At 40.6% G+C, this 23229-nt stretch overlaps 1 protein-coding gene across 4 annotated transcripts in view; it reads left to right on the plus strand.

The window, feature by feature from the left end:
* Positions 1-23229, plus strand: part of TP53BP1 (tumor protein p53 binding protein 1) — a 95021-nt gene that overhangs the window by 32752 nt on the left and 39040 nt on the right. For 3 of the 4 annotated variants that reach the window (XM_033190349.1, XM_033190348.1, XM_033190350.1), the window contains 5 exons: positions 4585-5911; positions 13510-13629; positions 14398-14601; positions 18312-18369; positions 22187-22279. In XM_033190349.1, coding sequence (XP_033046240.1) covers positions 4585-5911; positions 13510-13629; positions 14398-14601; positions 18312-18369; positions 22187-22279 — 1802 coding nt within the window. Of the gene's footprint in view, positions 1-4584; positions 5912-13509; positions 13630-14087; positions 14224-14397; positions 14602-18311; positions 18370-22186; positions 22280-23229 lie in introns of those variants that run through there. The other variant, XM_033190351.1, reaches the window with a different exon arrangement.

The raw sequence follows: 23229 nt of genomic DNA on the forward strand, positions 1-23229 counted from the left end.
TTGTGTTTTTAGTAGAGATGGGGTTTCACCTTGTTGGTCAGGCTGGTCTGGAACTCCTGACCTCAGGTGATCCACCTGCCTCAGCCTCCCAACGTGCTAGGATTACAGGCATAAGCCGTCACACCTGGCCAACTCTTAGCTTTTTTTGTTATATGTTTATTAAGTAAAATTACATGAAGATTATATATGATAAAATGTGTAAAAAGAGTATAATGGCCAGATGCTGTGGCTCACGCTTATAATCCCAGCACTTTGGCAGGCTGAGGCAGACCGATCACTTGAAGTCAGGAGTTTGAGACCAGCCTGGCCAACATGGTGAAACCCCATCTCTACTAAAAAGTACAAAAATTAGCCGGAAGTGGTGGCGGGTGCCTGTAATCCCAGTTACTCTGGAGGCTGAGGCAGAAAAATTACTTGAACCTGGGAAGTGGAGGTTGCAGTGAGTGGAGATGGCGCCACTGCACTTCAGCCTGGGTGACGGAACAAGACTCTGTCTCAAAAAAAAAAAAAAGAAAAAAAGACTATAATGTGTATCTACATAATTTTTTACTAAAATAGAAACTTCTTGCTAGAGCCCAAATGTTTTTTGATCTTTTAGTTTTCTTCTGTGTACTTTTGTGTAGACCACAAAACATTCTATCATGTGATAGATCACAATTTAAAAATTATTATCTTGGCCGGACGAGGTAGCTCATGCCCGTAATTCCAGCACTCTGGGAGTTTGAGGCGGGCAGATCGCTTGAACCTAGGAGTTCAGGATCAGCCTGGGCAACATGGCAAAATCTCGTCTCTACAAAAAAATCTAAAAAATTAGGTGTGGTGGTGTGTGCCTGTATTCCCAGCTACTCGGGAGGCTGAGGTAAGAGAATCGCTTGAGCCTAGGAGGTCAAGACTGCAGTGGAGCCATGATCGCACTACTGCACTCCAACCTGGGCAGCAAACAAGACCCCGTCTCAAAAAAAAAAAAATAAAGAAAATAAAATTCCTATTTGTAACCATTTAAGGTATTTCATATTGTTTCCTATTCTAAATAATAATATAGCAGCGAACCATTTTGTAGCTAAATATTAGTGTGCTTTCATTGATTAATTTCCCAGAAATGGAATTATTGGATTATGGCGTATAGGATTTCAGGGCTGTTGTGTTTTGCTAAATTTCCATTCAGAAATGTTGAACCTTTTTTTTTTTCCCTTTTGAGACAGGGTCTCATTCTGTTGTGCAGGCTGGAGTGCAGTGGCACAATCACTGCTCACTGCAGCCTTGACCATCCAGGCTCCCAAGTAGCTGTGACCACGGACGTGTGCTAATGTTTTTTTTTTTTTGGTATAGACAGGGTCTCACTTTGTTGTGCAGGCTTATCTCAAACTCCTGGGCTCACGTAATCCTTCTGCCTCGGCCTTCCAAAGTGTTAGGATTATAAGTTAGAGCCACTGCACCTGGCTTGAACCGGTTTATACTCAGTCATATCTGAGAGTATATGAATAGATTCAAACTTATGATCATTGTTACAGTCTGATAGGATAAACAAAAATACCAGACATTGAAATACCAGAAGTTATGGAATATACAGAATGCTTGACTACCCATTTGATTCCTCATTCCCTTAAAAATCATAGGAAAAAAAGCTTGGGCATGGTGGCTCATGCCTGTAATCCTAGCAGTTTGGGAGGCTAAGGTGGGCAGATTGCTCGAGCCCAGGATTTTGAAACAAGCTTGGGCAACAAAACGAGACCCTCTCCACAAAAAATATAAAAATCACCTTGCTTTGGTGGTGCACACTTGTAGTTCCAGCTGCTTGGGAGGCTGAGGTGGGAGGATCAATTGAGTTCAAGACGTCAAGGCTGCAATGAGCTGTTATTAAGCCACTGCACTCCAGTCTGGGTGACAGAGCAAGACCTTGTCTCAAAACAAAACAAAACATAGGAAATGAATGCCCTATGTCTGGAGTTTTACATCATTTACATGAGGCAAAATTACACACTAAATGTAAATTCTTATGTAAAAGCAGCTAAGTTTTATGTTAATGTCTATTTAAAAATATTGAAGTGTTAGTTACATAAAATTGTCATTTTTACGTGTATGTTTTGATGAATTTTGGCAAATGTGTACAGCTGTGTAACCATCACCACCATCAAAGTAGAGAACAGTTCCCTCACCCTAAAAAGTTTCCTTATAACCTTTTGTGGTTGATCTCCCTGCTGCCCAACATACTCCCTTCTCCTGTCCTAGGCAATCACACATCAGTTTTCTGTCAGTATAGTTTTGGTATTTCAGTAGTTTCAAGTCTGGGCAATATAGCAAGATCCCATTTCTAAAAGACATTTTTAAAATTACCTGGGTGTTGTGGCGCCCACCTGTATTTCCAACTACTTGGGAGGCTGAGGTGGGAGATTGCTTGAGCCTAGGAAATTGAGGCTGCAGTGAGCTATGATCTCACCACTGCACTCCAGAGCCTGGGCGACAGAGTGAAGCCTTGTCTTTAAAAAAAAAAAAGAAAAAGAATTTCATGTAATTGGAATCAGGAAGTGTGTATGGTCTTTTATTTTTGAGCTCTTTTACTTAGCATATTTTTGAGATTTGCTTGTATTATACATATTCGTATTTTATTGCATTTATATTGTTGGATAGTGTTCCATAATATGTGTATCCACAATTTATTTGTTCATTCACCAATTGATAGGACATTTGGTTCTAGTTTTTGGTTATTTTGAATAATCTAGTCAATTATAATTAATATATGACCATTATATGAGTGAATATATGAATAATTCCCCATGAATTTATGAATAATAATCCTATGATCTTTTGCACATCTTTTTTTTGGAGACAGAATCTCGCTCTGTCGCCTAGGCTGGAGTGTAGTAGCGTGATTTTGCCTCACTGCAACCTCTGCCTCCTGGGTTCAAGCAATTCTTGTGCCTCAGCCTCTGGGTAGCTGGGATCATAGGTGTGCACCACTATGCCCAGCTAATTTTTATATTTTTAGTGGGGACGGGGTTTTACCATGTTGGCCAGGCTGGCCTCGAACTCCTGGCCTCAAGAGATCTGCCTGCCTTGGCCTCCCAATGTGTTGAGAATACAAATGTGAGCCACTGCGCCTGGCCAACATGCACATCTTATGAATAATAGTTCTGTGATCATTTGGATGCCCATCTTTTCTGTGGGCACATATTTTTATTTTTCTTAGGTAAATGCCTACAAATAGAATGCCTAGGTTATATAGTAATGAGTGTTTCTAAGATACTGCCATACTGTTTTTCCAAAGTGAGTGTAACATTTTGCATTCCCAGCAGCAATGTACGAGAGTTGCAGTTGTTCACCATGGTTGCTAATCTTTGGTTTTGTGAGCCCTTTTTTTTTTCCTCTTTTTTTGAGACAGAGCCTTTCTCTGTCACCCAGGCTAGTGTGCAGTGGCACAATCATAGCTCACTGCAGCCTGAACTTCTGTGGCTCAAGTGATCCTTCTGCTTCAGCCTCCCAAGTAGCTGGGACTGTAGGGGCACAATACCATGCCTGGCTAATTTTTAAAGTTTCTGTAGATGTGGGGTCTAGCCATGTTGCCCAGGCTGGTCTTGAACTCCTGGACTGAAGCAGTTTTCCCACCTCAACCTCCCAAAGTGCTGGGATTATAGGCGTGAGCCACCACACCTGGCTGAGCCATGATGCCTGGCTATTTTGTGAACTATTTTAACGTTAGTTTGCTTTTTTTTTTTTTGAGACAGAGTTTTGCTCTATTGCCCAGGCTAGAGTGCAATGTCACGATCTCAGCTCACTGCAACTTCTGCCTCCTGGGTTCAAGTGATTCTCCTGCCTCAGCCTTGCAAGTAGCTGGGACTACAGGTGCTCGCCACCACGCCTGGCTAATTTTTGTATTTTTAGTAGAGATGGGGTTTCACCATGTTGGCCAGGCTGGTCTTGAACTCCTGACGTCAGGTGATCCGCCCGCCTTGGCCTTCCAAATTGCTGGGATTACAGGTGTGAGCCACCACGCCTGGCCTATGTTAGTTGCTTTTGTTGCATGTAGTGGCATTTCATTGTGATTTTAATTTGTATTTCTCTGTTGACTATTGATATTGTAACCTTTGGATTTTATTTTATTTATTAATTATTATTATTATTATTATTTTTTGAGATGGAGTCTTGCTCTGTCATCCAGACTGGAGTGCAATGACATGATCTTGGCTCACTGCAACCTCTGCCTTCCTGGTTCAAGCCATTCTCCTGCCTCAGTTTCTTGAGTAGCGGGGATTACAGCCATGCACCACCCCACCTGGCTAATTCTTGTATTTTTGGTAGAGACACGGTTTCACCATGTTGAATGCTAGCATATTTTGAAATTGTGAAGTAAAATGAGTATGTATTCCCACTTTGTGAGAACTGAAATGGGCTGGAGCATGTGCCACTGCTCTTGGCTATCCTAGAGTTCTTTAATTCTTAAATTTGATGTAGAAATTTTATATGAATTTAAAAATTTGATTTAGAAATTTGACTTGATGTAGAAATTTTATGTGAATCCAGGGATTAGATATAAAAGGTGTATGATCATGTACAAATTACGATTTGTCTCTTTTTATTCTTCCTTAGGACATTTTTATTCCCTCCCCAAGTCTGGAAGAACAATCAAATGATGGGAAGAAAGATGGAGATTTGCATAGTTCATCTTTGACAGTTGAATGTTCTAAAACTTCAGAGATTGAACCAAAGAATTCCCCTGAGGATCTTGGGCTATCTTTGACAGGGGATTCTTGCAAGTTGATGCTTTCTACAAGTGAATATAGTCAGTCCCCAAAAATGGAGAGCTTGAGTTCTCACAGGATTGATGAAGATGGAGAAAACACACAGATTGAGGATACGGAACCCATGTCTCCAGTTCTCAATTCTAAATTTATTCCTGCTGAAAATGATAGTATCTTGATGAATCCAGCACAGGATGGTGAAGTACAACTGAGTCAGAATGATGACAAAACAAAGGGAGATGACACAGACGCCAGGGATGACATTAGTATTTTAGCCACTGGTTGCAAGGGCAGAGAAGAAACGGTAGCGGAAGATGTTTGTATTGATCTCACTTGTGATTCGGGGAGTCAGGCAGTTCCTTCACCAGCTACTCGATCTGAGGCACTCTCCAGTGTGTTAGATCAGGAGGAAGCTATGGAAATTAAAGAACACCATCCAGAGGAGGGGTCTTCAGGGTCTGAGGTGGAAGAAATCCCTGAGACACCTTGTGAAAGTCAAGGAGAGGAACTTAAAGAAGAAAATATGGAGAGTGTCCCATTGCACCTTTCTCTGACTGAAACTCAGTCCCAAGGGTTGTGTCTTCAAAAGGAAATCCCCAAAAAAGAATGCTCAGAAGCTATGGAAGTTGAAACCAGTGTGATTAGTATTGATTCCCCTCAAAAGTTGGCGATACTTGACCAAGAATTGGAACATAAGGATCAGGAAGCTTGGGAAGAAGCTACTTCAGAGGACTCCAGTGTTGTCATTGTAGATGTGAAAGAGCCATCTCCCAGAGTTGATGTTTCTTGTGAACCTTTGGAGGGAGTGGAGAAGTGCTCAGATTCCCAGTCATGGGAGGATGTTGCTCCAGAAATAGAACCATGTGCTGAGAATAGATTAGATACCAAGGAAGAAAAGAGTGTAGAATATGAAGGAGTTCTGAAATCAGGGACTGCAGAAACAGAACCTGTAGAGGAAGACTCTTCACAGCCTCCCTTACCTTTAGTTAGAGCAGATGATCCTCTGAGACTTGACCAGGAGTTGCAGCAGCCCCAAACTCAGGAGAAAACAAATAATTCATTAACGGAAGACTCAAAAATGGCTATTGCAAAGCAGCTAAGCTCAGGTGCAGAGGCCCAGAAGCTGGGGAAGCCCTCTGCCCATGCCTCACAAAGCTTCTGTGAAAGTTCTAGTGGTGAGTATGATTGTAGATTATTCTGTCTCCACCTAAATTATAATTTGGAATGGAAAGTTGGCGAGAACTGCATGCTTATGTCAGGAGTGAACATTATCTTTAGTTTATGTTTATGAACAACCAATAATAATTGGGAAATTAAATTTTTTGGATTGCTTTTTTTTTTTTTTTGAGATGGAGTCCCACTCTGTTGCCCAGGCTAGAGTACCACTAGTGGTGCGGTCTCAGCTCCCTGCAACCTCCATCTCCCGGGTTCAAGTGATTTCTTGTGCCTCAGTCTCCCAAGTAGCTGGGACTATAGACACGTGCCACTGTCTGGCTAATTTTTGTGTCTTTTTGGTAGAGATGGGGTTTCATCATGTTAGCCAGGCTAGTCTCAAACTCCTGACTCAAGTGATCCACCTGCCTTGGCCTTCCAAAGTGCTGAAATTACAGGGATGAGCCACCACACCCAGCCTGGATTGTATTTTTTTAATAGCTATAAGTATTTGTGCAATTAGAGATATTTGAGGTTTATCAGCTTTATAACTTAGGACTACGTGGTAAAAAATATTTAGAAATTGTGCCAATCTGTTTTTTTCGACTTAGATTGTATCCTTGCTCTGTGTGTATAGATTTTGACAGTTGCCTTGAAATAGAAGGATCTTTTTTGATTAACTGTATGTGGTCAAATCACATTCAAAACTGTTGATGAGTATCCTGTTAATTAGTTATTTCCTTTTGATGGGCATTAAGTAAAGTTTCTAAACTTGGTTCAAAAAATACAAGTCTCTTAAACCTGAAACTGGAAAACGTATGAGTTCTTGTTCTTTATTTTATGAAATTTAGCATGAAAACATAGATTACTTTCTAAGTATTTGTAGGCTGGGTGCAGTGGCTCACGCCTGTAATCCTAATGCTTTGGGAGGCCAAGGTGGGCGGATTGCCTGAGCTCAGGAGTTTGAGACCATCTTGGGTGACATGGTGAAACCCATCTCTGATAAAATACAAAAAATTAGCCAGGTGTGGTGTCATGTGTACCGGTAGTTCCAGCTACTTGAGAGGCTGAGGCACGAGAATCGCTTGAACCTGAGAGGCAGAGGTTGCAGTGAGCCGAGATCATGCCACTGCGCTGGAACCTGGGCGGCAGAGTGAGACTCTGTTTCCCAAAAATAAAATAAAATAATTGTAGAGTATGACATTAGCTGAAAATAATTCAATCTTTGTGAATACTTAGAGTTAGTATAATGTAGGCCAGGCGTGGTGGCTCACGCCTATAATCCCAGCACTTTGGGAGGCGGAGGCCGGCAGATCACCTAAGGTCGGAAGTTTGAGACTAGCCTGACCAACTTGGATAAACCCTGTCTTTACTAAAAACACAAAATTAGCCAGATGTGTTGGCAGGCACCTGTAATTCCAGCTACTCGGGAGGCTGAGACAGGAGAATCACTTGAACCCGGGAGGTGCAGGTTGCAATGAGCCGAGATCGCGCCATTGCACTCCATCCAGCCTGGGCAACAAGAGCAAACTCTGTCTCAAACAAACAAACAAAAAAAGGGCCAGGTACAGTGGCTCACGTCTATAATCCCAGCACTTTGGGAAGCCCAGGTGGGTGGATCACGAGGTCAGGAGATCGATACCATCCTGGCTAACACGGTGAAACCCTGTCTCTACTAAAAATACAAAAAATTAGCCAGGTGTTGTGGCGGGTACCTGTAGTCCTAGCTACTCGGGAGGCCGAGGCAGGAGAATGGCGTGAACCTGGGAGGCGGAGCTTGCAGTGAGCTGAGATTGAGCCACTGCATTCTAGCCTGGACAACAGAGTGAAACTCTGTCTCAAAAAAAAAAAAAAAGTTAATATAATGTAAAATCAAAACAAGCTCCAAAAACAAAGTAAGAACAAGATACAAACTTAAGAAAACAAGTTTCTAGTATGAAATGAAAAAACAGTATTTGGCAAGTTTATATATGATAGTGACCATATTTTTTGGTTTGCCTAAAACGGTCCCTTTTTTTTTTTTTGAGACGGAGTCTTGCTCTGTTGCCAGGCTGGAGTGCAGTGGCACAATCTTGGCTCACTGAAACCTCTGCCTGCCAGGTTCAAGCGATTCTCCTGAGTAACATGCAGGTGCATGCTACCACGCCCAGCTAATTTTTGTATTTTTAGTAGAGACAGGGTTAGTACTTCTCTTGCCAACATGGTGAAACCCCATCTTTACTAAAAATACAAAAATTAGCCTGGAATGATGACGGGTGCCTGTAATCCCAGCTACTCTGGAGGCTGAGGCTTCTCGTGAGAAGCTGAGATTGCACCGCTGCATTCCAGCCTAGGTGACAGAGCGAGACTCCGCCTCAAAAAAAAAATTGTCCCTATTTATTAGCTTTTATATTTAGCACTTTTTAAAATCTTGAGAATAAGAAATGTTAGAGCTGAAAAGGAAATGAGGGGTTATTGGATTTAGTCTCTTTTTAACGTCTTTTTTTTTTTTTTTTTTTTTGAGATGGAGTCTCACTCTGTCGCCGGGGCTGGAGTGCAGTGGCCGGATCTCAGCTCACTGCAACCTCCGCCTCCTGGGTTCACACCATTCTCCTGCCTCAGCCTCCCGAGTAGCTGGGACTACAGGCGCCCGCCACCTCGCCCGGCTAGTTTTTTGTATTTTTTAGTAGAGACGGGGTTTCACCGTGTTAGCCAGGATGGTCTCGATCTCCTGACCTCGTGATCCGCCCGTCTCGGCCTCCCAAAGTGCTGGGATTACAGGCTTGAGCCACCGCGCCCGGCCTTTAACATCTTTTGGCTAGTTAATGATAGAGGTGGGACTAGAACTAGGTCTCCTGATCCTGGCTGTGCTTTTTCTTCCTGTAAAACTAAGACTTAATACAGTTTATTTGATTCTGAAGAGCTGTTGTGAAGAATAAAGTGAATAATCTAAAATTCTGTAATAGGGTATTTTTGTAATTGTATTACGTTTAAATACTGCTAATGACCTGTGCCAACAAAATATCAGGTCTCGTTGACTGTTTTAATGTTATTTCGGAGTACTTTTAAATTATATGCAAAAGAAGCTTCTAAAGCATTGAGATATTCTATTATTTTAATAGTATCCTTCATGAATTCTTGTTTACATTGTTAATTGGCAGAGTCAGTTTTTTTGCCATAGTAAAACTTATTATTTTATTAATACTATTACTATCCAGATTATTGAAAATGCTAGTGATTTTGTGTTTATTTCATGATTTTAGTTCTTGGGCAAACAAAAAGCAATGAAGACAGTGGTTGGAAAATAGTATTTATGAGGAGAAGTTAAGGAAATAAAAATAATTTTAACTATAAATTAGAACATGAAGGGAGAATAATAGCTTTTTGTCTTTTTTTGTTTTTGTTTTTGAGCCAGTATCTCACTCTGTCGCCCAGGCTGGAGTGCAGTGGCACCATCAGTGCCCACTACAGCCTTGACCTCCCAGGCTCAAGTGATCCTCTCACCTCAGCACCCCCACCCCAAGAAGCTGGGACTACAGGCGTGTACCAGCATGCTTGGCTAATTTTTTGTAGAGACAGGGTTTTGCCATGTTGCCCAGGCTGATCTCAAATTCTTGGATTCAGGCAATCCACCCACCTTGGCCTCCCAGAGTGCCAGGATTACAGGTATGAGCCACCGTGCTCAACCGAGAATAATAGTTTTTAACTTAGAGAATTGTATAAATCATTCAGAAGAGCATTGCAAAAAGAACAGAAAAATATTATTTTATACTTAAAAATATAGTTGTTTAGTTGCTAAACGTTGAGAGACTAACTTTATTTTTATTTTTATTTATTTTTGGAACAGAGTCTTGCTCTGTTGCCCAGGCTGGAGTGCAGTGACATGATCTCGGCTCACTGCAACCTCCGCCTCCCGGGTTCAAATGATTCTTGTGCCTCAGCCTCCTGAGTAGCTGGAATTACAGGCATGTGCCACCATGCCTGGCTAATTTTTGTATTTTTAGTAGAGACAGGATTTTGCCATGTTGGCCAGGCTGGTCTCGAACTCCTGGCCTCAAGTAATCCACCTGCCTTGGCCTCCCAAAGTGCTGGGATTATAGGTATGAGCCACTGGGCCTGGCCAAATTTAAATGATAGTAATCTAAAAAGTAATGGTTCTTCAGTCTGAAAAGACAGAATGAAAGGTATGAATTGGGAGAGTTTTGCATTTGTTCATCTACTAAGAAGGGCACTTTTTTGTTGTTAATAGATTTACTGATTTTTTAAAAAGATAGATGCTTGGCCAGGCATGGTGGTGTGCACATGTAATTCCAGCTACTCAGGAGACTGAGGCATGAGAATCACTTGAACCCGGGAGGCGGAGGTTGCAGTGAGCTGAGATTGCACCCCTGCATTTTAGCCTGCGTGACAGAGTGAGACCCTGTCTCAAATAAATAAGTAAATAAATACATACATAAATAATGCGTGCCTAATTTTGAAAAACATTCAAACAATACAAAGTAGAGATTGTGAATGGGGAGGGTGTGGGGAGAGGGAGTTGGAAGGAAAAGAGAGAGTGAGTACAGAGAGGGAGAGAGAGAATTACTTTAAATGTCTCCATTTATAGATAACTTACCACTGTTAGCAGTTTGGAAACTTCTTCAAGTATCTGTCTATGGAGAGTTCCTCTTAAACCTGAAAAAAGCAAGATGGTGCTTGGAAACCCAATCTTATTCAACACAGAACAAATATTTGGTGGGTTGATGATGTGAAAAACTGTAATGAGTTCAGTAAGTCTTTAATTAAATCCATAAGTAATAGTCTGTAATAGTTAATAATGATCAGGGCAGCTAGATGTGTTTTAGGCTCTAGTTATAACCGTTATTGGCTTACTTGATAAAATGCCATCTTAATTGGCTATTAATGTCAGAGGCAGACTTTTAGGGTAGATTGTTCATGCATGATATCACCTGATATATGAATTCTTACGTTTTTAACTAGATGGCTTTTAATCAATTCTTAGACGTAACCAGTTCTTTTAAGAACAAAGAAGAAAAATGGGTTTAAAACTGTAACAGAAAGTTAGGAGAGACCTTCTTAACATTTAGAGTTTAAAATACTGCTTTGGAGTTATTCTCTAAAGTCCTTAAAGGACATACTCCCACTCAGGTGGTTTCAAAATTAGTGTTCAGTTTCCTTTTGTTTCCTCATTTGTATCCTTCTTCATTGTTTGGTATGCTGACATACAACATGATAGCCCATGATTATCCGGAAAAACAAGAAGGGATTTGATAATTTAAATAATGTAGAAATGCTAAATGTTAGAGAAATAATGGAATATGTGGAAAATTCTATAAATCTAAAAGGATAAAATATGACAGCAAATGTAGTTTTAAGGATTTGGCAATAATTTGAGCAGATTGGTGGTGTTTTCCAGATGAGGGAACAAAAGCATAGAAATGGGAAACGTTTGGAGGACATTGAATAGAAGCTTTATGAACGTGAATAATTAAAGAAAAACTGGAGATATAGGCTGCTACTAGTTAGTTGAATGCTGACTGTAGAGTTAGGAATTTGTTTTCTAGTGAAAACCTTGGAGTTTTTTGACCAGGAGCTAACAAAGCCATGTTTTCTAGGAAGGCTGCTTTGTTTACAGTGTGCAGAGAATGGGGATTAGGGAGAGTGGGAGACTTTAGGCGGAGGAAGTGATTGATAGGCTATGGTAATAACCCAGGAATGAGGCGTTGGAGACCTGAGGAGAGTAGTGGCAGTGCTGTCCCTAGGGCCTGTAAAAGTCTCAATTTTCCGTTAGGTTATAGTAATGCAGTTAGATAAATGGTGCTAAAATTACTTTTCATAAGTTTTATGTAATACTGTGCAAAGGAAACCTTGTTACAGGGATATATTTTCAGCAGTTAATGCTTGCATATTGTATTTGCATAATATAATATGTCACATAGAAAGGTCTGCTTAAAGATTTCATGCACATTTTCAGAAGTCTGGAATGTATGAGGCTTTGCAAGGTGTTTTTTAAGTTTCTGTATCTCTTATAAGTTCTTTATTAGAACAACTTGCTTTATAAGGGGCTACCGCAGAATGAATGCTTATCTACCTGACCCATTTCTCTTTTTTCTGTAACTATGGTGGATGTCTTTGCCAGTTAGATGTAATGTTGAGATTCTTCATTCATACTGTTTACAGGTTTTTTGTTTTTGTTTTTGTTTTTGTTTTGAGGCAGGGTCTCACCCTGTCATCCAGGCTGTAGTGCGGTGGCACCATCTTGGCTTACTGCAACCTCTGCCTCCCAGGTTCAAGCTATTCTCCTGCCTCAGCCTCCTGAGTAACTGGGATTACAGGCACCTGCCACTACGCCCAACTAATTTTTGTATTTTTAGTGGAGACGGGGTTTCCTTATTTTGGCCAGGCTGGTCTCAAACTCCTGACCTCAAGTGATCCATCTGCCTTGGCCTCCCAAAGTGCTGGGATTACAGGTGTGAGCCATGGTACCTGGCCCCTCTTTACAGTTTCTTTAGCTGAGCATATGTACTTTAATCCAGTATTTCTAAAGACCATTTCTTTTTCTCTTTTTATCTCCTCAGATTACTAATTCATTTTCTCTTACATGTAGATGTAAGAGATTTTTGTTTTGTTTTAAAGGAAAAAATTATCACGGTGCTTGCTATTAAAGATAGGAGTGGAAAAAGATGAAAGAAACAAACTACTTTCATAAGTAGTAGTGTCTGAGTATGCCAGATTATAGTTAATTTGAGCCATCCCAGGAAAGTAAGAAGAAATTTTCATTAGTTTTAAGAGGGCAATCTGGCGCAATTCTTACTTTCTCTCAAATGTATCATTTTCTTAAAAGATAAATTAGGAATTTAGAAAATGTGATTTTTTGACAGTTTTCTAGTTCTGATTAGCAAAAATTTGAAACTGAGACCTAGGTAGAAAGTAGCTTTATGTCTTGACAAATATTTTCTATTTATAATAATTTAATAACTAAAATGTGTACACTGGTGATGCTTATATATGAGGGATTTACTGTTGTGCAGAGATTTAGGTATGAACATTACACTTAGGCCTAGAGCAAATGCTGGTCAGTACTGCTGAACCATGAAACCCTTAGATTTCTATGGTAGAACCAGTCAGTATCTTGAAGTCCTTTAACCTGTGAGATCCTCTGTCATCTCTTTGATTAGATTGTACATTGTAAGTATTAATTTCTGACTTTGCTTTGGAGAATCCTACAGACCATTAAGGCTTATAGGTTAGCATTGCACAAAATTATGTTTTTCTGATTTGAAACTGTCCAAATTTGTATTGCTGAATATCCCCTGACTTACTGTCTTGGAGCTCAGATGTTTGTGTTCCTTTTGACTCCAGATTCCTCAGGTCTTGCAGACTTTGGGCTTTCCTTATTTGCCTGTCCTCTAGTTGTCTACTTTGTGTCAGTACTATAGTTGTTGACTGTGAAGAGAGCAGAGACAATAGAAGGGAGCTGGTCAGGAGGCCTGGTGAGGGTGGTGGGAATGCGACAGAATTTGGGAGCAAAGGAAAAGAGTAATTGAAATATTTCTTGCAGGTCTCATTATTTTTGCTTATTTTATACTTCTGTTTTTTTTTTAAATCATTTTTTCTTTCTTTTTTCTTTTTTTTTTTTCAGAAACACCATTTCATTTCACTTTGCCTAAAGAAGGTGATATCATCCCACCGTTGACTGGTGCAACCCCACCTCTTATTGGGCACCTAAAATTGGAGCCCAAGAGACACAGTACTCCTATTGGTGAGTGAATAAAAAGTAATGATGTTTAAGGCAGAATTTCTGAGATACCATTTTTTACACAAGTGATACTTTAGATCTGAGGAGTTGGGCCTGGCTGGTAAGGTTGATTTTTGTTTTAGGGAGAATAGGGTTATGAAATCTGGTTCTGTGCTTTTACTACTAGGAGATAAGGGGTAAAGAGAGGAAGGAAAGAAAGGGTGGAGGGAAATAAGAAAGAAAGAGAATACTTAAAAGGATTTTCTCTTATTACTTGCAAAGCAGTAGAATCTGACTGCTAAGTAGTGATAAAGCTGTTTTATAAGGAAGTAACAGGAAGTAGGGTAGAAGTACTATTTATTCAATACCTGGGCTAATCAGTCTGCTGCTTGACAGGGCAAGAAAACTTAGATCCTCCTTCCCTGAGGCAGCCAGTAGTCTTCTACATTAACCTATTTGTTTTCTCTAGTCAGTGCTGGGAGGTAACAATCATGCCGTCTGGAGTCTCCTGCTACCTATGCCTGATGCTGGCAGATGTGGGTTGGCTGAGGGCTCATGCAGCATCCTTTGTCCAGATGCAGAAGTGGAACTGAATCCTGTTGCTCCTCTTAAGACCAGGTGTCAATACTAGTTCGTAGTTGTTGATACTTATGACAGGAATCTATCCTAGGAACCTCCTCAATCCTGCAGAGCTGTGGAGCCAAACAGGCAAATTGATGACCTTGAATTGCTGTTTTTTGTGTTTGTATTTTAGTGTTCTTTTTTTCTTCCTCCCTGCCTCCCTTCTTTCAGGTATTAGCAACTATCCAGAAAGCACCATAGCAGCCAGTGATGTCATGTCTGAAAGCATGGTGGAGACCCATGATCCCATACTTGGGAGTGAAAAAGGGGATTCTGGGGCTGCCCCAGACATGGATGATAAATTATGTCTAAGAATGAAGCTGGTTAGTCCTGAGACTGAGGCGAGTGAAGAGTCTTTGCAGTTCAACCTGGAAAGTAAGTTTTATGTTAATCTTGGGTAATTAGTAACTGCAGATCATATGGGGAGTATTGATTATAATCTAGTTATAATAATTGAAACTTTTATATTTATAAATGTATTTGTAAAGTCTTACACCCATAGATTTAATTCTTTGCTTTTGATCAGCCTGTCATGTTGCTAAAGATACTCTTTTATAATCTCCATGTTATAGCTTGTTTCTATTAAGTCTGTTTCTATGTAATTGGTTTCCCTATTCAGAAAGACTTCAGAATAGAGTAGAAAACTTTAGGACTGTGGATTCACATTGCAGATTAATGTTGATGCTTTCTCACATGAATTAGAAGTTGTTTGGTAGGGCTAGAATAAAGAGAAGATACAAGGGAGGGATGCAAAGTAGGGACCAGATGCTGAAAGGCTTTTTACATCATGCTGAGAAGCCGAAGAATTTTAGGCAAGGGAGTAATATGATCAGATTTGCCTTTAAAAGAAGTGTCAGCTGACTCTTTCAAAACCTTGTGCCTTTGTGCATGATGGTTCCTTTCCTTTCATTTTCCATATTCTGTTCTCCTGCCTGGTAAATTCTACCCAGTCTTTAACCAGCAAGTGAGGTCCATTGGTAGTGTGACTGGAGATGAGGGATGAATTTGAGGGGTGAGTAGGCAGAACCATGGCTCCAGGTGAATATGGAAGTAAGGGGGAGGAAAAAAATAGAGAATGACTCTTCACATATACTGTATCCTCTCATTTCCATAATAGTACTCCCAAGTAGGTAATCTGCATTTTCATTTTATTGATGAGAAAACAGAGTAAGAGAGGTTTTTAAGTTCCATGTCTAAGGTCACAATAATTGGTGCTAGGTAGAGTTGGAATTTGAGTCAGACCTAACTCTGAGGCTTATAATTTTTTCATTTCAGGTAGTTTGTAAAAGCTGTTTAAGGAGGATTAGAAGAGGAAGAAATCTCATAAATGAGATTATAAAGGAACGTTCAGAGAGAAGGAGAACTAGGAGGGTGTATGAAGCCATGGAATCCTATGGAGAGGAGAATTACAAGAAGATAATGTCAGGCACAGGAGCAAGTTTAGTAAGATGTGTCTGAAAATATACTTTGACTTTGGGAATTAGGATCCATTTGGTGACTCTAGCAAGAGCCATTTCAGTATAGCAGTTGGGGTGGGAGCTATACTGAAAGTAATTGAGGAAGGATGAGGAAGAGGAGATGAGGCTGCACATGTACTGTCTGCTTTTGAGAAGTTTATGTGAGAGAAGAAGAGAAAATATGGTGAGTTAGAGGGAAATGCAGGGTTGAGAGAAGATTTGTTATTTTTAGGCTAGGAGAGGCCTGAGCAGGTTTATAGATTTTAAGCCACTTATGCGTAATGTTCCACTATTGGAACGCTAAGCTTGTGGGAGTTATTTATATCTTACTGCTCAGTGTCATTGCCAAAGTCTGATTTTTCACCAAAAAAAATTTGCAACCTCCAGCATAAATGGGTTAAGGAAGGACCCAAAAGAGGGAGGCATAGATTAAAGACAAGGGAATTGGGGGAAACAGTTGATTAAGGCCCTGAAGAAGTTGGGAAGGGAGGCTATTGAAGACTACACAGAATAGGTTGGATAAACAGGACTTCTTCTTCCCTGAGACCAGAGAAAGGTAATTTTAGCTAATACATTTTTAGCTCTTACTGTATGCCAGGCACTTCATATGTATAGCTCATTAAATCTTATAACAAGCCTATGAATTAGATCCTATTATCCTCCTTTTACAGATGAGGAAACTGAGGCACAGGACGGTTGAGCACCTTCGCTAGACATAGCTAGTAGATGGAGTAGCCTGGACACAAATCCAGGAAGTCTGATTCCAAATCTTAAATGTTGTGGTACTTACTGATTTGAATCTTAGCAACTCAGTAGACTGAGTTAAAGTATTACATGGTTCCATTCTTACTATCATCATCTCTGGAATAAATAAGAGCTTATTGCCAGGCATGGTGGTTGGTGCGTTCCTATAATCCCAGCAATGCCAGAGGCTGAAGTGGGAGGTGTGCTTAAACCCAGAAGTACAAGACCAGCCTGGGCAACATAGTGAGATCTCATCTCAAAAAAAATAAAAATTTTAAAAAGGGTTTGTAAAGAGAGAGTATTGATAGCCTTAAATCTTACTTTACCTTTGGATCTGAAATTATAACTAGCTAAGTGTTAAGGATGATTGTTATCAGTAAATTTTACTACCTTTCCTAATACCAGGAGCATAGTATCAAGGACTATATTCAGTGTTACTTACATCATTTCATCCTTACAACAAACTTTTGAGGTTTGTCGTGTTTTTATCTTACAGAGGAGGAAACTGAGACTCAAAATGACAAAGTAGTTTACTCCTAGGTTCGACTATTAAGTGCAGTAGCCAGGGTGTGAGCCAGATTTCTATTTTAGAGCCAGGGCTCCAACTGAACTTCAGCTGCCTCCCCGATGACTGTTTAGATTATGTTGGGTCATGAATATTTTATAAATATTTTAAAAACATTTAAGGGTTGTTTTCTCTAAGGCTGGTATAAATTTTAAATGAACACATTTTAATCCCTTGAAATTAGTGACGTTGTTTTAAGAATATGGGATTCTTTTCAGTATGACCTTTAATTTGTTGCTGCATATTCTTGAAAATGTCCTTTTTGTTTCTTTTTTTTTTTTTTTTTTTGAGACAGGACTTCTCTCTGTCACCCAAGCTGGAGTGCAGCAGGGTGATCTCGGCTCACTGCAACCTCCATCTCCCAGGCTCAAGCGACCCTCCCACTTTAGCCCCCTGAGTAGCTGGGACTATAAGCATGCCACCACCCATGTCTGGTTAATTTTTGTATTTATTATAGAGGTGGGATTTTGCCATGTTAGCCAGCCTGGTGTTGAACTCCTGGACTCAAGCAATCCTCCTGCTTTGGCCTCTCAAAGTATTGGGATTACATGCATGAGCCACCGTGCCTGGCCACCCTTTATTTTTCAAGTATCTGTCCTAAAGCACTTTGGGAAGAACTTGGGTACCTTCTATTTGTGGGTGCTCTAAAAACTATTTAAAATTAGTTCATCAACCTAAAATATTTTCTACATAGTTTATTAAGTTCTTTCATTTTTAATTTGTTTTTAATATATAAATTTAAAAAATTTTTTTTGGTTTTTAATTTTGTATTATTACATTATTTTTTAACTTCTTATATGGGCAGAGATGAATTGGGATTCAGAAGTTTAATTTTCATTTAAGAATGTTACTGCTGGCCAGGCGTGGTGGCTCATGCCTGTAATCCCAGCACTTTGGGAGGCCGAGGCGGGTGGATCACGTGAGGTCAAGAGTTTGAGACCAGCCTGGTCAAGATAGTGAAACTCCATCTCTACTAAAAATATAAAAATTAGCCGGGCATGGTGGTGGGCACCTGTAATCCCAGCTACTCGGGAGGCTAAGGCAGCAGAATCTCTTGAACCCAAGAGGCGGAGGTTGCAGTGAACTGAGATCATGCCACTGCACTCCAGCTTGGGCGATAGAGCGAGACTGTCTCAAAAAAATAAATAAACAAAATTACAAGAAATGTTTGTTTGTTTACACCTACTAGTTTTACTTATTTTTATTTCTTTTTGTTATTTGTTGCGAATACTAGTAGAGCAGAGTGAAGGTTTTAGGTGTGATACTAACTAAATTCTGTTTCTCTTTCGTTTCTCTCCTTGGTTTTTTTTTTTATTCAGAGCCTGCAACTGGTGAAAGAAAAAATGGATCTACTGCTGTTGCTGAGTCTGTTGCCAGGTAACCAAAGCTGGATGCTGTTTAGAGTTTAATACGCAGCTACTGTTAATGAGGGTAGATGGTTTATCAACAAAGGGAAAAAGTTAAAATAAGAAAGTTAAAATGAGCCTCTTCCATAAAGGTTTTAGCAATGTTTTGAAGGGATCATAGACTTTTTAATTAATACTTTTTTAAGTACAGTGAAGCTTTTTTCTACACCTAGAACTAAGATAATTGAAATATCTTTTCTTTTGTTCATGTGAGAGTTCCTCTCCCCACTTTTTTCTGTTGCTGAGACAATAGTCTCCACAATCTCAGGATTGTTGTTCCAGTTGATGAGAAAAAGAAGGATTAACGAGATAGCTACAGACCTTGTTCTTTCTGCAATCGCATACTCAGCTGCAGCCTCAGGTCATTTTCTCTTCTGCCTGCCAAATTAACTACTATGTTGAGCTGTTATTTTTGCTTTGTCATGAATGTTGTAATGCTTTGAGGACGAGTATGACCCCATACTGAGGTTTTGGTTGGTAAGCTTTGCCATCTGGTGGCTGTGAGAGTACAATTGTTTCATTTGTGTCTGGCATGTCATCAAGCATGAAAACACTAACAGCAGTTGGTGAAATATAGGCAAGAATTCTTTTTTTTTTTTTTTTTTGAGACGGAGTCTCACTCTGTCGCCGGGGCTGGAGTGCAATGGCCAGATCTCAGCTCACTGCAAGCTCCGCCTCCCGGGTTCCCGCCATTCTCCTGCCTCAGCCTCCAGAGTAGCTGGGACTACAGGCACCCGCCACCTCGCCCGGCTAGATTTTTGTATTTTTTAGTAGAGACGGGATTTCACCGTGTTAGCCAGGATGGTCTCGATCTCCTGACCTTGTGATCCGCCCATCTCGGCCTCCCAAAGTTCTGGGATTACAGGCTTGAGCCACCGCGCCCGGCCTAAGAATTCTTTTTTTTATTTTCTTTTTTGAGACAGAATCTTGCTGTGTTGCCCAGGCTAGAGGACAGTGATGCGATCATGACTCACTGCAACCTCAACATCCTGAGCTCCAGCGATCCTCCTGCCTCAGCCACCTGAGTAGCTGGGGCTACAGGCATGCACCACCTCATCTGGCTAATTTTTGTATTTTTGTAGAGATGGGGATTTCACTATGTTGCCCAGGCTAGTCTTGAACTCCTGGGCTCAAGTGATCTGCCTGCCTTAACTTCCCAAAGTGCTAGGATTACAGATGTGAGCCACCATGCCCCACCAAGAATCTTTTTTTTTGAGACGGAGTCTCGCTCTGTCGCCCGGGCTGGAGTGCAGTGGCTGGATCTCAGCTCACTGCAAGCTCCGCCTCCCGGGTTCAAGCCATTCTCCTGCCTCAGCCTCCAGGTAGCTGGGACTACAGGCGCCCGCCACCTCACCCGGCTAGTTTTTTGTATTTTTTTTAGTAGAGACGAGGTTTCACCGTGTTAGCCAGGATGGTCTTGATCTCCTGACCTCGTGATCCGCCCGTCTCGGCCTCCCAAAGTGCTGGGATTACAGGCTTGAGCCACCTCGCCCGGCAAGAATTCTTAAATTAGAGGCTAGGCGGGTACTGTAAATGACTAAAGTGGCTGGTACAAGACAGAGTGTTGAGGACAATGGCAAAGTGAATGTATGGTCCATGTGAAAGGGTGTGCCCTACTGAACTCCAGCCAGTAGTTGTCACGCGAGACTGCAAACTTATTGTTGCCACATCTTTGTTTTTAAAAAGAAATCTGGATTTTTAAAAATAAAATAGCAAATAAAAGAGGCCTGTGGACTAAATGTAACTCCTCACTTGTGAGTTTCTGACCTTTTTCAAAGTCTTTTGATCTGTTCTTAGCTATGTCTTAGAGAGATTAGTTCCTCTCTGAGCAATTGTATATTTAATCTGAAAGATAAGTACCTTAGAGTCCTTTTTCATTTGAAGAACCTTTAATGATATGCAGTCTTAGAAGCTGAGGAAAGTGGAGTGTGTATCTGGTCCATTTGGCTTTAACAGAATTTTTGGCCAGGAATAAGTTGTTGTTAGTCTGTACATACGCGTATACAGAGGGAACAGAGTATGTTGCTAAAGCTTCTAGAACCCTCAGGGTAGGAAGTAGAGAGGAGAAAATAAGGAAAAACTTTGAGCAGAGGGTTGGAATGGTGGATCTTAGAATGAGATGAATTTTTTGATGTTGTTGTGAAGAAAATTTTCTAGGTAAGAATCTGAATTTTAAAAAATTTTGACTTATTTGCCATTGGGTTCACTCTAAGAGATCATCTAAAGTAAGCTCTGTCACAATATTGGAAGTGGTCCTTGGTTCATCGGCATTTAGGTGGAGCTTTTTTGTTTGTTTGAGACAGGGTCTCACTTTGTCAACCAGGCTGCAGTGCAGTGATGCGATCACAGTTCACTGCAGCCTTGACCTCCCAGGCTCAAGCGATCTGCCTCAACCCCACAAGGAGCTGGGACTACAGGCACCTGTCACCAAGCTGGCTAATTTTTGTATTTTTAATAGAGATGGGGTTTCTTCATGTTGCCCAGGCTAGTCTCTAACTCCTGAAGCTCAAGTGATCCGCCTGGCTCAGCCTCCCAAAGTGGTAGGATTACAGGTATAAGCCCCCGTGCCCAGCCTACGTGAAGCTTTTAAGTGTTGTTAGTAACTGTACTCTGTTCAGATTACTTGCTATCACCTTATTTCTCATTTTATTTCTTTTTCTCTATTTTACTATAGAAGGTTTCAAGCATATATGAAAGTAGAGAGAGTAGTATAATGAACTGCTGTGTATTCATCATCCAGTTGCAAAAATTTCTTATGGCCAGTCTTGATTCATTTATATTTCCAGCACCCCCCTCTCTACTGAATTATTTTGAAGATAATTTCAGCATTATATAATTTTATCTGAAATACTTCAGTGCTGTCTGCAAAAGATAAGGATTCTTATTTTATTTTATTTGTTTATTTATTTATTTTTTGAGACGGAGTCTCGCTCTGTCGCCCAGGCTGGAGTGCAGTGGCTGGATCTCAGCTCACTGCAAGCTCCGCCTCCCGGGTTCACGCCATTCTCCTGCCTCAGCCTCCTGAGTAGCTGGGACTACAGGCGCCCACCACCTCGCCCGGCTAGTTTTCTGTATTTTTTAGTAGAGACGGGGTTTCACCGTGTTAGCCAGGATGGTCTCGATCTCCTGACCTCGTGATCCGCCCGTCTCACCGTGTTAGCCAGGATGGTCTCAATCTCCTGACCTCGTGATCCGCCCGTCTCGGCCTCCCAAAGTTCTGGGATCACAGGCTTGAGCCACTGCGCCCGGCCGGATTCTTATTTTAAACTTAACCGTATTACTATTATCATACTTTAAAAAATTGACAGTGGTTCCTTAATATAATAAAATATTCAGTGTTCAGATTTCTCTGTCTCATAAACGGTGTTTTACAGTTTGACTCAAGATCTAAATAAGGTCCACATATTGCATTTGATTGTGTCTCTTTAAGTCTTTTAAAATATAGAGTACCCCTCCAGTCTTTTTTTTTTTTTTTTGCCTCTTGCTTGCAAATTATTTGTTGAAGGTACAGATTTTTGTATAATTTTCTACATTCTGGATTTTGCTGATTACATCTTTATGGTATTTAATACAGTTCTCTGTCTGCCTTATTTCCAGTAAATCTTCCTTGAGAATTTTAAATTATGCTAATTCAAAACAAATATGGAGAATTTGCATTTTGGTGTAAGGTGATTTGGAGTTTGATATGCAGAGAAAGCATTTTATTTCCTCTGTGCATAAAAAGATACTCTCCAAAAGGACTTTTCTTTTCAAAACTAACAATATATTGCTTTAATATATTGTCTTAGTCCCCAGAAGACCATGTCTGTGTTTAGCTGTATCTGTGAAGCCAGGCAAGAGAATGAGGCTGGAAGTGAGGATCCCCCCACTGCACCCATCAGGTAAGCATTATTTTTATAGAATCTTTTGGGCTCCATTGGTTCACAAAATGGTTGGTGCCCAAATCCTAATATGTAGCGTGCTATGGTTTGAATGTGGCATGTGTTGGAAGCTTAACCCCTAGTGCAACAGTGTTGAGAGGTAATTAGTGGTATTGGTATAAAGCTACAGAAGTTGACCACACACACACTAAAAAGAGGTAATTAGGCCATGGGGGCACTGCCCATATGAATGCATTAAGGCTGTTACGGTGAGTATGGGTTAATTATAAAAGACTGAAGGGTCTGTTTGGCCCCCTTTCCACCTTCTTGCATGCACCCTTACCATGTGATGCCTTCCACCGTGTTATGTTACAGCTAGAAGGCCCTCACCAGCTGGCCATCTAGATGCTGGTGCCATGTCTTTGGACTTTTCAGCATTCAGAACCGTGAGCCAAATCCTGTAAATCTCTTTTCTTTATAAATTTCCCAGTCTAGTGGGAATTCTGTTATAGCAGCAGAAAATAGACTAAGATGTACTGCTACTATTTTGTAAGCTTAGCTTACCTTTTTTTTTTATACCTTGTGGGACTATGATGTATTCTGGATGGATTCATGAGCTATCATGAGAAATTTTTAAAAATATTTTATAGATACACATTTTTGTCTTTATCTGCCAGTTGTATCCATTTGAAATTACTGTCTTCATAAATGTATTTATTTATTTTGAGATAGGGTCTCACTCTGTCACCAGGCTGGAGTGAAGTGGCGTGAACATGGCTCACTGAAGCCTTTACTTCCTGGGCTTCAGCCTCCCAACTAGCTAGGACCACAAGCATGTGCCACCATACAGGCTAATTTTTCTATTCTTTGTAGAGATGGCTTCTCACTATGTTGTCCAGTCTGGTTTCAAACTCCTGGGATCAAGCAGTCCTCCCACCTTGGCATCCAAAAGTGTTAGGAATATAAGTGTA

The sequence above is a fragment of the Trachypithecus francoisi genome, unplaced genomic scaffold (genome assembly GCF_009764315.1).
Source record: "Trachypithecus francoisi isolate TF-2019V2 unplaced genomic scaffold, Tfra_2.0 Lachesis_group3, whole genome shotgun sequence".
NCBI classification, from domain to species: Eukaryota; Metazoa; Chordata; class Mammalia; order Primates; family Cercopithecidae; genus Trachypithecus; species Trachypithecus francoisi.